This window comes from Oryza brachyantha, chromosome 3 (assembly GCF_000231095.2).
Source record: "Oryza brachyantha chromosome 3, ObraRS2, whole genome shotgun sequence".
In the NCBI taxonomy this organism is placed as follows: Eukaryota; Viridiplantae; Streptophyta; class Magnoliopsida; order Poales; family Poaceae; genus Oryza; species Oryza brachyantha.
Window position 1 is genome coordinate 14,969,848 of NC_023165.2, and position 15,669 is coordinate 14,985,516.

General features: G+C 42.4%; 1 protein-coding gene across 9 annotated transcripts; it reads right to left on the reverse strand.

The window, feature by feature from the left end:
- Positions 1 to 331: 331 nt before the first annotated feature.
- LOC102702921 (EID1-like F-box protein 2) lies at positions 332 to 9,682 on the reverse strand. Of its 9 annotated transcripts, none has more exons than XM_015835731.2 (2): positions 8,199 to 9,682; positions 332 to 738 (listed from the first exon to the last, which is right to left on the reverse strand). In XM_015835731.2, exon 1 carries the CDS (start codon positions 8,959 to 8,961, stop codon positions 8,218 to 8,220), a length of 744 nt encoding a protein of 247 aa, XP_015691217.1. In that variant the 5' UTR covers positions 8,962 to 9,682; the 3' UTR covers positions 332 to 738; positions 8,199 to 8,217. The 9 variants fall into 9 exon arrangements, with proteins under 9 accessions (XP_015691217.1, XP_040378089.1, XP_040378088.1 ...); XM_040522155.1 differs by lacking the exon at positions 332 to 738 and adding an exon at positions 2,104 to 2,132; XM_040522154.1 differs by lacking the exon at positions 332 to 738 and adding an exon at positions 3,296 to 3,335.
- Positions 9,683 to 15,669: the final 5,987 nt, after the last annotated feature.

Consider the following 15,669-nt stretch of genomic DNA (forward strand, 5'->3'; position numbering starts at 1 on the left):
GGTTCATCTCATTTTTGTGACAGCTAATTAATGGTACAAACAAATCAAGTATCGTAAAGTTAATTATTTTTAAAAAGATCAGATGAAACATCGTTTAAGCAGTTGAAAAGAACACGCACACGAAAAATCCAAAATCTACCAAGGGAACGAACGTACGCTTTATATTCTTATTAAAAGAGTTCCTCAAATTAATAAAGTCTGACACCATCAAACGGATCAAAGAACGCTTGTCAAGAGTAATAAAGACTCAAGAGTCCGGTTACACTCAGAACAGTATGCAAAACCATGGTTCTGGACAACATGAAAATGATATGAACGTGATACCGATATCAATGTGAACACAATAACAGAAGCTGTGTTGCCCACGAGCAAAATTTGTACAGCTCAAGAGTCTCTTTAATGCTACATGCCATGTCAGATACTGTAAACATGTAGATACAATACAAGATACCTGTAATGAGGTACCAATAAAAAGGAAAGTGTGAAGTACATAGAGCCTTCTTGTATTCTATCGGCACAAAGAACAATGGAGATAAATACAACGGCCACGACGCGTGTTATGCTGTTGACTATTCAGTTGAGAGAGATCCCACGTTGTACATGCACCAAGAAAAACAACATTGCAGATAAATACAACCGCCATCTGGTACCGTTTCTTATCGTGTTACTGATTCTTAGTAGAAAGCTAGATCCAGGATTGTACAAGATTCTTCACAGACCAGTCTTCAATAAGGCCACCTGTCAGCAAGAAAGACCATAACACATTACAGAAAATCTTCATTCTATAGAATCATGAAGATTAAGAGAACGTATAGTGTTGATTGGACTATTTACTACTAATCTAACACAGTTCAGCTGCTTCCAATAAATGATGTATTCTCCACGGTATATTTTTGTTCAGGGTTGATACATTTGTAATCAGTAATAGTTTTTCTTTCCTGCCAAAACTTAAATCAAAACAAGAACAAATGCCATGGAACCATCAAATTACACTAAGAATAAGGCAGTTCCCCAAAATACAAGGAAAAAAGCTTAAGAGCAAAGTTGACGGTGGTCAAACTCAAGAACAGGGTGATAACTAGTGTAAGCCCTGTACCTAGTCCTTTTCAATTTCTTATCAGGGCATCAAATCAACTTGGAAGTTCAAAAATTGTTCCAAAAACTATAGACAGACAGTTCCAGTGCTATCCATCATCAATTCATCATATAGGATTTCTAGGCCAAACTGAATAAATGGAATGACCTTTCATAAAAAAAAAATACAGTGTTATCCGTGGAAAACAACTCTTTTTTCTCTAATATTTATCACGAGATAGAACTGATCCATTATCTTGTCTCTCTTCGAACAGCTTGAGCTTATACAGAATAGAATTATTACAAACAGCTCACAAGAAAAAGTCTGTAGGAGCCATACAAACCACTTCTGTACTATCCTAGGGCACAATTCATGGTCCTACAGCATAACATGATCATTGCTACATTATAGTTGATAGTTAATGCCAAAATATGTATGAGAAGGAAGAATTTATCCGTTTACTTTAAACAGGGATGGGTGCAGGTCAGCCCGCAGGTACTCCGTGACTGGAAAGAATTTATCCGTTTACTTTAAATGAGCTAATTTTCACTTTTAGGATCTCAAAAATAAATTTAGTTTATATATTTGAACTAGAGCCGGCCATGGGCTGACCCACGCTCATCCCTGACTTCAAACCAGTATGTGTTAATGCATGCATCACTATCTTGTATATTTTGCAAATACATGGTGAAAGATAAAAGGTGTACATCAGGTTTGGACTGATTAGGTTACCTACATTACCATATATTTAGTCGGTGGAACCTCATGATGCTAACTGTCACGCCCAGAAATTCCTCACCTGAATTTCTGAACTTAATTGTGTATTAAATCCCTGTCCAGGACCAGCCAGGGTACACAAAAAGACAATGTTGATTACATAACCATCGTTCTTAGAAACAACTGAAAATTACACTTATTCTAGCGGAAATGCAGCGGAAAGAAAAAAAACAAAGGGGTAGACTAGCTCCAGCGGGTACGGCTCCAGTCCACAGGCAATACTTCGACGGCGGAACAGCTCACTCCTGAGAGGCACCTCCATCGGACTCTGCTTCTAGCTCTGGGTTGGGAAAGTTAAGCAAGGCTGAGTACAAACCACCGTACTCAACAAGCAACACGGACAAGGGGAGAAAAATAAATGATGCAACGGAATTTACAAGGACGGGCTAGGGTTAGTTGCGACAAAGCAGCAGTTTAAATAAATAACAGAGACTGAAAGAAATAAAGGTAATTTAAATACAGTAAAGCATAAATAAAATAAGCAGTTGTAAAATACCACAACACTGTCCAACGTTACACCACGTTGCAACAGGCCCAACCACTACTCAACGTTACACCACGCTGCAGTAGTCCCAAGTGATAACAGATTTTACTCAAGTTATTAGGGTTCACTAATCACAGTGAAGCTGGGAGTTCGCCCGTAACCGTGGGCACGGCTATTCGAATAGTTTATACTCTGATCAGAGGTGTACTACTGTACCCACAAGACACGACTCCACTACACTTGAACGTGCGCCGACATACCACCACGGCATACCGGAAAGGAGACCGTGATAGGACCCGTTACACAACCCTCCCTATTTAATCGTACCACACTTCAGGTTTCACCCCCTTCTTTACACCAAGTCGGGCAGTCCCCTCTTGTGCCTCGGTAGATCCGGAAGCAGGAGAAGCTTTCGTTACACCACGATTGCCCGTCCATACTCCATCACGCCTACCCTTGCCTGGGTACGTCAAATAGTTCGAAATCATGCTCCAAATCCCACCTTACCCATTTCGGCATGTGGTTAGCACTTAACGACTTCCAGGGTTTCCCGTGAACCGGTCCTTAATCGCCATGGGTGCGACTCTCAAAACCATGCACCCACAGCCCACCATTATCAATATTTTAGTTGACATTAACTCGAACCGGGTAGTGAATCATTATCTCAGCTATTCAGAACTAAGCATAATTAAATGTGATCCCATGAGCTATTTGTTCTAAGCATGGCTAAGCATTAACCTAGGCCTGACACTAATCAAGTTACCCCTGGTCCAGCAATGAATAAAGTTGGATAAACAACGGCATACTAGTAAGGTTTACCCGAAAATAACATAAAGTAAGTACTTTAATTAAAACAATGCATGTTTGAAATAAATAAGCGAGGAATTTGCAATAATGGGTTCAATATGTTCAAGGATGAGTGTCACTTGCCTTGCTCTGGCCCTTGGGGAACTTCGGCGACGATCTCGAAGTAAACCGGCTCTTCGGCGGGGTCCGAATCTAAGCGACAAAGCACAAAAATAAATAAAACAGGCACAAACTCTACTGAAACAGCAAAAGAAACTATTTTTAATGGATTCTTGATAATTTTATGAATTTAGTGAAATTTGAATGGACCTAAACGGAGACTAGATGAATTACTTATGAATTTTAGAAGTTTTCTGGGTTTTTTAACTAAACAGAAAAGTCCTAAATCAATTATTGCGCAATTAATGGGGCTGCTGACGTCAGCGAGGAGAGAGAGTACTGACGGCTGACAGGTGGGGACCACCTGTCGGTGAGAGAGAGGGGGAGGGAGAGACTGACATGCGGGCCCGGGAGGAGAGAGAGAGGGCGGGCGCGGGGAGCGACTGACGAGTGGGTCCCACTCGTCAGCGAGAGAGGACAGAGAGGAGCGCGGCTCGGGCGGACGGCGGCGACCGGTGGGAGCGGCGGGCGACGCGGCGGCGGCGGCGCACGGCGACGCGACGGCGACGGCGCGACGGCGACGACCGGCGAGCGGCGACGGCGCGACGGCGACGACGGCCGGGGCGGCGGCGCACGGGCACAACCCGGCAGAACAGCGGCGACGGCGACTGGCGAGCGGCGGCAGCGCGGCACGCGCGGGTGCAAGAGACGGCGGCCAGACGGCGGCGACGCGGAGGCGACGACGACCACGGTGGCCGACGGGAGCGGCGGGCGACGGCCTCGTCCGGCGACGGCACGCGACTCGGCGGCGGTCGGCCGGAAAGGGGGAGAAAGAGGGGAGGAGGGTGCGGAGGCTCACCGGCGGCGGCGAGGGCGCGGACGGGTCGGCGAGACCGAGGCGAAGGTGGCGACGCGGGCGGGAGCGGGAGATCGGCGGTGGCGGTGGAGATCGATCGGCGGCAGCGACGGGCGAGACGCGGCGGCGGCCGGGCGACGAGGGAACGCGCGGCGCCGAGGAGGCTCCCTGGTGACGGCGAGGGCGGCAACAAGTCGGCGACAGAGGGACGGAGGTGGTGACGCGGCTAGGCGGCGACGAACGGTGACTGGCGGCGAGATTGCGCGGCGGCGGCGAACGGCGGCAGCGCGGCGGCGACTCGAGCGACGATGGAAAACGAGCGACGGCGCGCGGCGACTCAGAATTTATAGGGTGGCGGCGACCGGCTAGGGCGGGCGGAGGTTGGAGACCGAGTCGGCGACGACGCGGTCTCAGCGGCGGCGGATGCGGCGGCGGCGGTTGCGGCGCGGCGGCGACTCGGACTCGGCCGGCGCGGGCGCGGGCGGCCGAAACGGTCACTGACAGGTGGGCCCCACCTGTCAGTGGCGCGCGGGAGAGGAGGGAGGCGGCGCGGACTCGCGGCGCGGCGTCGCGCGAGCTGGGCCGAAGCCGCGGCCCAGGCGGGGCGCGCGCTGGCGGGCGGAGGGAGGCCGGCTCGGCTGGGCCGGCCGAGGAGGAGGATGGGCCGGCTCGGCTGGGCCGGCCCGGGAAGGAAAAGAAAAAGAAAAAGAAAAAGGAAAAAGAGAGAGGGAGGAAAATTGGACTTCGGCCCAATTTGAGAAGGAAGGGAAAAAGAAAGAAAAAAGGAGGGAAAAAGGGAAAACCCCATTTTTGCCGAGTTTTAAATTAATTTGTTTGGCTAAATTTTATACTTCTGCAATTTGAATTTAAATCCTGTTAGTTGATTTGCGAGCCTCGATTTAAGTGAATTAATTCCTTTTAGAGGGATTTTTCCTGAGTTAATTAAGCCAATTGTTATTTACGAATTCCTTTTTACGATTTAGGCTTAGGACGAAACTCCGGGTGTGACACTAACCAAGGTGCGGTATGTTATGGCAGTTCGGCATCGTAAAAACCAACCGGATAAGTTTGTTTTAGATTTTCATTAGAGATAACGTTGTTTAGATTAGATTGGGTTTGCTAGATGGCTGTCTATAAAAGCGAAGCTGGCCCATCTGTTGTAATCAAGCAAAGAACCCTAAAAGCAGTCAGAGCCTCCAGAGGGAGGGCAACTACCCAGTCCTTTCTACTATCCTAGCCATAGCATGACAGGTATATCCAAAAAAAAATATTCAAAGATATAAATCCAACATAAACATGAGTTAAATTTTCCATGTAACATCATATGCCATAAATAATAGTCCTTTCGTATTTTAATAAATGACGGTGTTGACTTTTTAACACATGTTTGACCATTCGTCTTATTCAAAAAAAATTGTGCAAATATGTAAAAACATAAGCTACTAGCTTAATATCTGTACATTGCAACAGGTTATTGAAATAAAAAAAAAAGTCTTGCTGAAAAAATATGTTTAATTGGTTGAAACAAATGTGTTATATTGTGTTTAAAAAATATATGAAAAATATTTCATCTAAAGAACAAAAATAACATACTTAGAATATTGAGTTGTGGAACTACACAAGTATAAATAGCAAGTAGAGTATTCATATATGTTCTACTGAAATACTGGCTGCCCACATGACAGTGATGGTGGTGGTGGTTACCACCATTATGGTCTTTTAGAGTAGTATAGATAAGTAAAATATAGCTTGTAATAAATTCAATCACAACAGATAAATGAAAATTATGAAAATTTTTGAATAAGACAAATGGTCAAACATGTGCGAAAAAAGTCAACATCGTCATCTGTTAAAATACAGAGGGGATATAAAATAAAGTGTTTTGGTAGCGCATCAAAGAAATTAGTGTAAACCCTAAGTGCCCAACTTGAATTAGATTGGTGCAATTCAAAATATACATTTTCCTTAATTTACATTAAGAACACATATAAAAGGGCAGGCATTCCCTCCCAAATTTCCTTGTCAACAACAGAAAAGCTAGAGATCAATATACCGTCCACATCGTCGGGGCGGTATACCCCTCGCGTGCGGCACCATAGCATGTGCATGCACAGAAAGATGGTTAATTAGTACTGCGCTCATTAATCACATCGGTGATTAATCTGGTAGGCAGCAGCTAGCTACCTCAGCATGGGACGATGGATGGCTTCGCACGTCTTATCATCCTTCTCATCCCTTTATCTGCTGGAGGGTGGAGCTACTGCTCCTTTCAGTGGCTGCTGCTTCAGCTTCTTCACCGTGCTGGAGTAGAGGGCACCCTCGTGAAGCTTGCATCTGCCCACCCTAGCTGAGAAGAGTTTGCCTCTCACTTATTGATATTGCCAAACTGACTTTGACATCTAGCTAGGTTAGTACACCTCAGTTACGTAGCTAACACCATACATGACGGTATTAATTAATATTGATAATTAGCATAATTGCTAATTCAGTTTGTGTTTAATTAATACATATTAAATAATGATCATATCATATATCACAGATTAATTAACTAATCAGGTTTAGAAAAATCATAATACCAACTGGTATCAGCCAGTGGCAAAATGTGTATTGGCCTGGTACCAATGGGGAATCGGCTTCATACCAACAAATATCAGCTGGCACCTATGACGTACCAAATCTGGTACCTACCAGGTATCATCCCGTTCAAATAGGATGCCGTACAATAGCAGCCCCATTTCAATAAAGCTTGATAATGATATAGCCCTATAAATTAAAGTTAACAAAATCTTTGTGTGACCTACAAAGATATAGGCATACAGCCAATTTTCTTCTGTTTATATATATAAGTTTTACAGATTTACATGCTTTTCTTTTTTTCTTTGTTCTAGATGGAAACTAATTTAACACCTTGAAGCGTGCAGGCTTTCACAAAACAAAATGTTGACGTGTATGTATTCTAACAGCCTAAAGGCTCAAGTCAGAATCATCCTGGGTGCTAGTGTTCCACCATTGAAGATTGGAGTAACATAAGTTTTTTTGAATGACACCAGATAATCCTTTACTGAAAACTGGCATGTAATGGCTGAGTGGCTGACAACCAAGCTAGTGTCTCTTTTCCTATGCTGGTTTTTCAGTGACTGTAGGTGCTTAATTACTTTGCAATAACTTCAACTAGTTTAAACAAGAAATATGTGGACTCCACCATGTAATGATGTAAGCAACCATCAGAAGGTATGCATGCTCAAGTGCCCAGCTAATCTTTAATTTAATGAATTTGCAATGTGGAAATTGTTTAACAATGCAATGTAAATCATTACAGTTCGGAAATGTATGTAATTAATGTAACAAGTTTATTTATCTTTCTGATCGAAAGTTTCTGCTTCAGACTCAGCCAAGCGAATTCTCGATATTCAAAAGATGTAATTATCTAGTACTGTTAGTACGTTACTATACAGCAGTAGTAATTTGAATAGTGCAGCCAAAGATAGTGTCTTGATCTTGACCATCTTACCCCCCCACACCACCACCACCCCACACGTGGTATGGCCTTTCCTGCGAAGAATATGCTATCCACTACTTTTAGTTTTTCATCATATTGTCCAGAAAACCGAGGGGAAGGTTGTCTACCGATTCTTAACTCATGCATAATTCAGCAATTAATTAGGATCAAGTCCTATCACAAGCACCTACCAGTTCTTATAGCTACCAAATAACCCTGTCAACAAAAATGCGCAGGTTCTCACAAGCAAGAACACAATTATAATTTATAAGAGAATTTGAGTACAACTTTGTCTTCTAAAGGGCAAATTGACCAACACAGTAACACATCTCCTAAAGGGGAAAACGGGTGATACTGAACACTATCGCTTAGTCTAGTACCAAGACAACATTTTCGTCATGTACAGAGTTATGGTTGAATGTTTTTAGTTGCACTCAGAAAAGAAGTAGGCCTGTTTTCATAATCAAGTATCGCTTAGCAACTTTATGTGTATACATCATTACATCCTACAGGGACAATTGAAATGCACAGTAGGAATAACTTTTATTTTACATAGGTAAGCAGTAGCTACAAGTGTAAAAGGGTAAAAAATTAAAGGTACCTGATTCAAGTATTGGCAATCACTCCTTTGCATCCTCAGAGTCAGAGACAGGCATCAAAGTGCACAAACCAAGGATGTGTCCGTTAAGGCATATATAATACTCAACAGAATCATCATAAGCATCCAACCTTATGGAAGCACTTCTGGGTATCATATCTGCCTGTAGCAAGTTCCATAGCTTCGCTTTACAATAAGGACACACCTCCTTTGGATGGAATTTTGCTTGCTTCTCAATCAGCATCTTCTTGACCTTTGAAGAAGCAAAAGACTTGAAGATGCCCCGGAAAAAACCCAAGTCACCTTCCTCACCCTGATCAAGATGCTCACAAGGATCCGAAACATACAAGACATCTGTCCTACACTGTGGAGGCAAGATGCTCTTCCCGCAGGTCCTCGAGAAGCGGGTCCTGAAAACAAAGTGCCCCGGAGCATGTATGTTACCAAATAGGCCCCCCTTGGTGCACCCAGCGCAATGGATAAGAAGCTTCCCAAGCGCCTTCCAGTTGCCATCGACGATGTGGCTGCCGCTAGAGTGCAGGTCCTGCATCATCTTGGGCGCCCTGGCGTGGCAGAACTCCTTCCACAGCACGCGCTTGGCGATGTCGTCGAACCACTTGGACACGCAGGAGAAGACGGCGATCATCCTGGGGTTCCAGTTCATGTGGCGGAACACGAGGAAGAGGGCGTCCTCGCTGATGTGCCCCTTGAGGCAGAGGCAGCTCGCCGAGTGCGTGCAGCGGTACTGCTTCACCACCAGCACCATCTCAACCTCAATCTCAGGTCAGCCAAAAATTCACTCCGCCGTCCTCCGCGCCCGCCACCTCAAACCCCTGCAGCACTAGCCCAAGTTCCCACGGTTCCACCAGAGTTAACTGCCATCACTGGAAGATCAAACTCCACGTCTCCACCCACCAAAATCTCACGACAAATGAACAGCTATTCGAGGGGAAAGAGACACCAAAATCATCTCGCGCGTGTACTCGAACATATCATAGATGGGGACTAATCGGAGGATTACTACTAGCACACCCACGCAGCAAGCGAGCAGGCCAGAAAATCCGCCCGCGACAGACAGAACGGCGCCTTGACGCGCCGGTCGCAGGACACGAAGAAGAGGAATCCACGAGCTGAGCTAGGGGGCTTACTAGTTAGTACGTACCAACGAAAAGGAATCTCCTCCGGGTGCGGACGGATCTCCGGTTAGCTCCCCGCCCCCACGCGCCGCCGAGGGGCTGAGACGAGGAGGAGGAGGAGGCGGGCTCCGTTTGGGGGGAGCCGGCGACGTGGTGACGGCGGCGGAGGAGGAGGAGGGCGGAACCGCGGACAGGAGAGGTGGAGGATGAGGGGAGGGAGAGGTGGAGGATGAGGGGAGGAGGCGAGCGTGTGAGGAGGGAGCTGACTTGCATCACACACCTGTCCAAGTTCCAGTCTGCCTCTTCCCTTGCCCGTCCTCTATTCTTCCTCGCCGGAGATCGGCTCCCATCTCTTCGCTTCGCAGAAGAAGCGAAAACTTTATACGCGTTGTTCCTAGCGACTAAAAAAGAAAAGTTTTAAAACAAATAACAGTGAAAAAACCACAAAACAAGTCTAAAATTAAGTTAAAAATTCTTATAAGCAGATGCAACTATGAAACGATGGGAGCCATCGTCTCATAATCATCTCTCCTCCTATAAAAATTATATTATATCATAACGCTACATAATTTCTGCAGCACTGCTACTACAGAGATAAACAGGATGTGAATTTGGTATATCTCGTGACCGTCGGATCAAAATGAATGAATAAGATTTAGCGCTAGTACTTGCTACAATAATGAATAATGTTTCAAAAGTATTGTTACTACAGTATTTCGGTACTGTTCACGGCATTGAATTACTGCGCCACTCACATAAATAGTGTACCTCTGCAGTAATGCAGAGGAACCGGACCCAATTGATTTTTTTGCCTCACATCTCTCATATAGCTTTTTTGAGGTTGCGATGTGTCTAGGTGCAAATCAGGAAATTTAATAATTTTGCACTCCTAGAAGGTACTTGCTCGGTCTCAAAATAAGTTTATTTTTCAGTTTTTAGATACAAATTTATTTTAAAATTTGTTTGTGATCAATATTTTTATAGTTATTAGTTAATAAAACATGAACAATACTTTACATATGACTAATTTTTTTAGTTTTTTCTAGAAATTTTTAAATAAGACAGATAGTCAAACGTTGGACATAAAATTGAATAATGAAATTATTTTGGGGCAGATGTAGTATTACTCTTCATATGTCGTTTTTGTGATCTTTTCCCTCCCCCTCAACTCTCTTCTCACTCTCTAGACAATGATGCGATGGTGGTGGAGAGGGAGCTCGAGCCCTACGAGAAGTCACCACCGATGATGGTGGACGAGCTCAGACCCCTCACCTTCATCTTGCTACTCCACCCTTGGAGCTTTACAATATGCAAAGTTTGAGATATTCAAGTGCACCGTTGGCGAGCATTTGTGACACGCGCCAATGAAGATGGGGTCGCAACAGTGTAGGAGAAGGCGGAGGAGGGCAAGAGGAAGTACCGACACGGGAGAAGGCGAAGACAAGAGGATGATTCGAGCTTCGTTGCTACTAGTCAGGTCCATCGAAGCATGCGCTGCAGTCGAGATGGTGCACGGGCTCACTGTTAACCATAAAATCCCTATGGTTTCTATCGATGGGGACTTTGATGCTGACGGTTCTATCGAGCCCCTTACCATCACGAGAAGGTCAACATATATGACCTATTGCCTTCTCTTGCTTTGTACAACACTCTAAAGATGTGGGAAGATGTCGAGCTCTATTGTCATCTTCTTGTCAGGCCCTAACCCAAGTCCTTCTCATCGACTTAGTTAGAGAGAGGGGAGAGGAGGGGTACAATAGACATTTCATAGGGTTCTAGTGGCAAAAATTAGGAACGGCGGTAAAAATGACAATGGAAGAGTGTCACATCCTAAGAGTAACAAATAATTAAATTTCATTGTAAACCCGTGGTTCGCTTTTCTTCTCACTTCTTCATCTAAATATAAATATAATGTGTCAATTCTTATTGCAAGTTTATTGCTCTTATTTCATGTTCATTTTAGCTTTTGGTTATGGCTACTTCCTTGTATTACAAGCATGTTTCCCTAAACTACTAAATGATGTATTTTACATATTTTTAATAGATGTTTCTTAAAAGATAAATAGTTTTAAATTTGTAATAGCTAATACTTAATTAATCATGCACTAATTACCTATCTATTGAAATCAATTACTAATAAATGCTTATATTGTGGTATACAAAATCTGAATTTCGAGAAATATTTATACGTAAGAATATGTAGAAACATATAACTAGTGAGAACTCAACCCTTCGCCATTAAGCACAAGAACACTGTTTTACTAGGCAACTGAAGGCCACCAACGAATAGCTGCTTAAGAGAATCACCAACAGAAGCCCATTATAATCCTAATTCTAAAATATTTATGTCACAATTTTGCTCCATACCACGCGGGAGGAGGAGAGAGAGCCATGCGTGAAAGAGAGCGATTTTCTGTTTCTATTGGTAAAGTGTAAATTGGGATGTGTCCATATTTTAATCATTGTGAGTTAATTTTTAGTAATATATTGGAAACATCAATATATTCCAAAGCTAAAAATATGATTCGAGAACCCAGAAAATAATTTCGGGAATGGATTTTGGCCGACTGTTGGCTATGCTCCTAAAATAGGGAATTATGATAACCAGATGAAATGCACCAGTCCCACTTGATCAATAGGAAAAAATATGTATTTATCATCACTTGATCAATTAATACAAACACATCCAAATGCACAACTAGGATGAATATGTATTTGCCCAGTCAACACACACACACACAAAATTTCATGTGTGTGCGCGTGTGAGAGGGAGAGCTAGAGATAATAATATTGCCAGCTAGAAACTAAACAAATCCCAGGCTGTAGACTAACAACAACTATTAACAAGTAATGTCACTTGCAAACCACTCCTGCTATTTAGATGTCATCTATATCAGAAACTTTATATTTAGATGTTCTCTCCATCCTCCATATCTGGATGGAGGATGTCATATATAGATGATCTATTGGAGTACAAAGAGATATGAAGGATAAAACTGTTTAAGATGATTATCCGATATGAATAACTAAATTTAGATGAGTCGTTAACGATGCTCTAACAACAACTAGTAACAAGTAATGTCACTTGCAAACCACTCCTGCCACTGGGTACAATAACAAAACCTTCCAGTCTCGACACTAACAACAACAACCTTTCTGAGGTGAGAAAAGATTTAGTTATATCAACTAGCAACTGATCACTGTAACTGTAACTGGACATGAGTTTTGGTCGATCTTTTATGTCACGTTCGTGTGCGTCAAGATGAGCTAGTGGCGCACACCAGAAACGGCCGGACAGCACGCGAGCTGCAATTTTGATATCTTGGTCCTTTCAAAAAAATTATTTTCTAAATAAATCTTTAAAAAACTTATTTATGAAATAAGTTTTTTGAGAGTCTATTTATAAAATAAGTTTTTTAAAAAGGCCAAAATATTAAAATTCCAGGCACGGGAGCTTCAGCCGCACGTTCGTTCGCGTTGGACTGGACGGATACGTTACTAATCCAGTTGTGCTCTCGACAGAGGGGAGAGAAAATATTTTGTAAGATAGCCATGCCGGCCAACCTGCTGTCTATCGTGTAATTTCTCCAAGTATTTCTATTATATGAGTTTTGTGTTTTTATCACTTGTTTTATCAATCACTTTTATTTCTCATTTACGAAGATGCACGATGATCCTTTGTTCTTAACTTGATATCTAGGGAGTACTAAACAATTTAGAAATACTTATATATTTTATATATTTTAGGATAGAGACAATACTTCCTCTGATCTATTTCTATGATTTAAATCATGTTCCATAATATAAGTATTTTTGACATTATTTATAGCACTATTTAGTCATCGATTACTTTATATTTATATTTATTTCTATTTTTTATTTATTAAGAGGTACTATAATATTTTTTTCTCTACTTTAATACCTCTAAACAATCTAGACGGATGCAGTATAGGTATCTATCACCTCATCTCATGGTCCTGTCCTAGCCAAGACAGCCAAACGGCCGGCCCAGACCACACCCACTTGAATTTGCATCTTGCCAAGTTGCACGAACGCGTGAATGATCATGTTCTTGTCACACAAAACGCTTGTGCTTCCATGGACAACTTGGGCCTTGTATATCTCGGTGTATGCATGGGATGGGTTGGGTGCCCTCACTCTGCACGCGTGCGGCTGATTCTTGTGATGATGATGACCATTCTTTGCAGGCATCCACGTATCATGATGCAATCATGCAATAGGTTTTGCTAACTAAGGCACCTATCTTTTCACTTATAATTATATTATAAGCTAAAATTTAAATTTATAGTTGATTTTTGGATTGTTTTTGTTGTAGTTTATTCATCCATTGCTTTTGAATTGCTAAAAATAGGTATATAAAAGTACTAACCATAAATTATTTTTTAATTGTTAATAAGCACTTTCGTTTATGGTTATTACAAGTATACTTATGAGGCCGTGGATGTTTGCTCTTGAATTGTGTGGAGTAATTATCGAATTGTGATAAACATTAGTATTTCCGTTGTTCCCTTTACTTCCTTCGTCTCAAAAATACTTAATTAAAAAGTGGGATAAGGGATACATATGACTGGTTGAGATGAGAAGATGTGTGGAGAAAATAAATAAAACTATTATGATTAATTGGTTGATATGAGGACATGTTGTTGTAAGACAAATTTGTATATACTTATAATCAATTGATCAACGGTGTAACGTAACAGAGAACGAGCGGAGTATAAATAGGAAAAAAATATAGAACTTCAACTAACGATAGCTCGACATTTCTCTTTTAGCAACTTGTTGGAGGCTAGCGGCTAAGAGCATCTCCAACAGACATCCCGAGCCGGCGCCGCCACGTCGGGCACATCCTTAGTTAGCAAAAGATAGATGCACATCTCCAACAGTAACCCACCGTCTCCTCCTCTCTCCTCTCTCCCCTCCCTAGGTCCCACCGGTTAGCCTAACTGGCCGGCCTCCTTTCTCTTTCCCCATGGGCCCCGCTTGTCATTCCCTCTCCCTCCCTCTCTCACCGATACGTGGACCCCACCTGTCGGCACCACCTCATACCTCCGTTGACGTCAACACGTCACTTTATTGCGCAATTAATTGATTTAAGGCTTTCTGTTTAGCTTAAAAATACAGTTAAACTTGCCAAGAATTCATTCAAATCTCATTAAATTTCATTAAATTCATAACTAATTCATCCGGTCATCGTTTAAGTCCATTCAAATTTTAAATTCATAAAATTGCCAAGAATCCATTAAAAATACTTTCTTGTGTTGTTTCAGTAGAGTTTGCGTCTGTTTTATTTATTTTTGTGCTTTGTCGCTTAGATTCGGAGCCCATTGACGCACAGATTTACTTCAAAATCGTCGTCGAAGTCCCATAGGGAGCAGAACAAGGAAAGTGACATTCATATTTGGTCATATTGAACCTATCATTGCAAAATTCATGCTTTATTTATTCAAACGTGCATTGTTTTAATTAAAGTATTTACTGTATTTATTTTTTGGGTAACATTATTATGCCATTGTTTATCGATCTTTATTTATGTTATACTAGGGGTAAATTAAGTAGAGTTAGGTCTAGGTAATGCTTAGCTTTGCTTAGAACAAGTAGGTCATGGGATTACATATTAATCATTACTAGTTCTGAATAGCTGATGATGATTTAATACCTAGTATGGGTTAATGCTAACTAAAATATTGATAATGGTGGGTTGTGGGTGCATGGTTTTGAGAGTCGCACTTATGACAATTAAGGACCGGTTCGCAGGAAACCCTGGAAGTTATTTTAGTGCTAACCACAAGCGAGAATGAGCGACGGTGGAATTTGAAGTGTAATTACAAACTATTCGATGTACTCAGGCTAGGGTGAGCGTGATGGAGTATGGATGGACCCTACGACGGTCTATGCTGCTTCCGGATTCGCCTAGGCACAAGAGGGGGTTGCTCGACTTTTTTAATGGAGGGAGCGAAACCTGCAGTGTGATGGTTTGGCGACGGGTCCTATCACAGGTTCCTTTCCGGCATGCCATGGTGGTATGTCGGCGCACGTTGAAGTGTAGTGGAACTGTGTCTTGTGGGTACAGTAGTACACCTCTGATCAGAGTAAACCTAATCGAATAGATGTGTCCACGGTTACGGCGAACTGCTAGATTCAATGTGATTAGTTGAACCTTTAATGACCTGAGTAAACTGGCACTGGTTTGGGACTACTGTAAGGTGGTGTAATGTTGGACAGTGATGTACTGATGTTGGTACTTTAGAAATATTATTTATTTATTTACTAATTTATTTATTTATGCTATTCTATTCAAATCTCAGTGATTTATTAAA

Excerpts from the sequence above, each read along its gene's own strand:
- LOC102702921 (XM_015835731.2), bottom strand. The coding sequence starts at position 8,961 with ATGGTGCTGGTGGTGAAGCAGTACCGCTGCACGCACTCGGCGAGCTGC.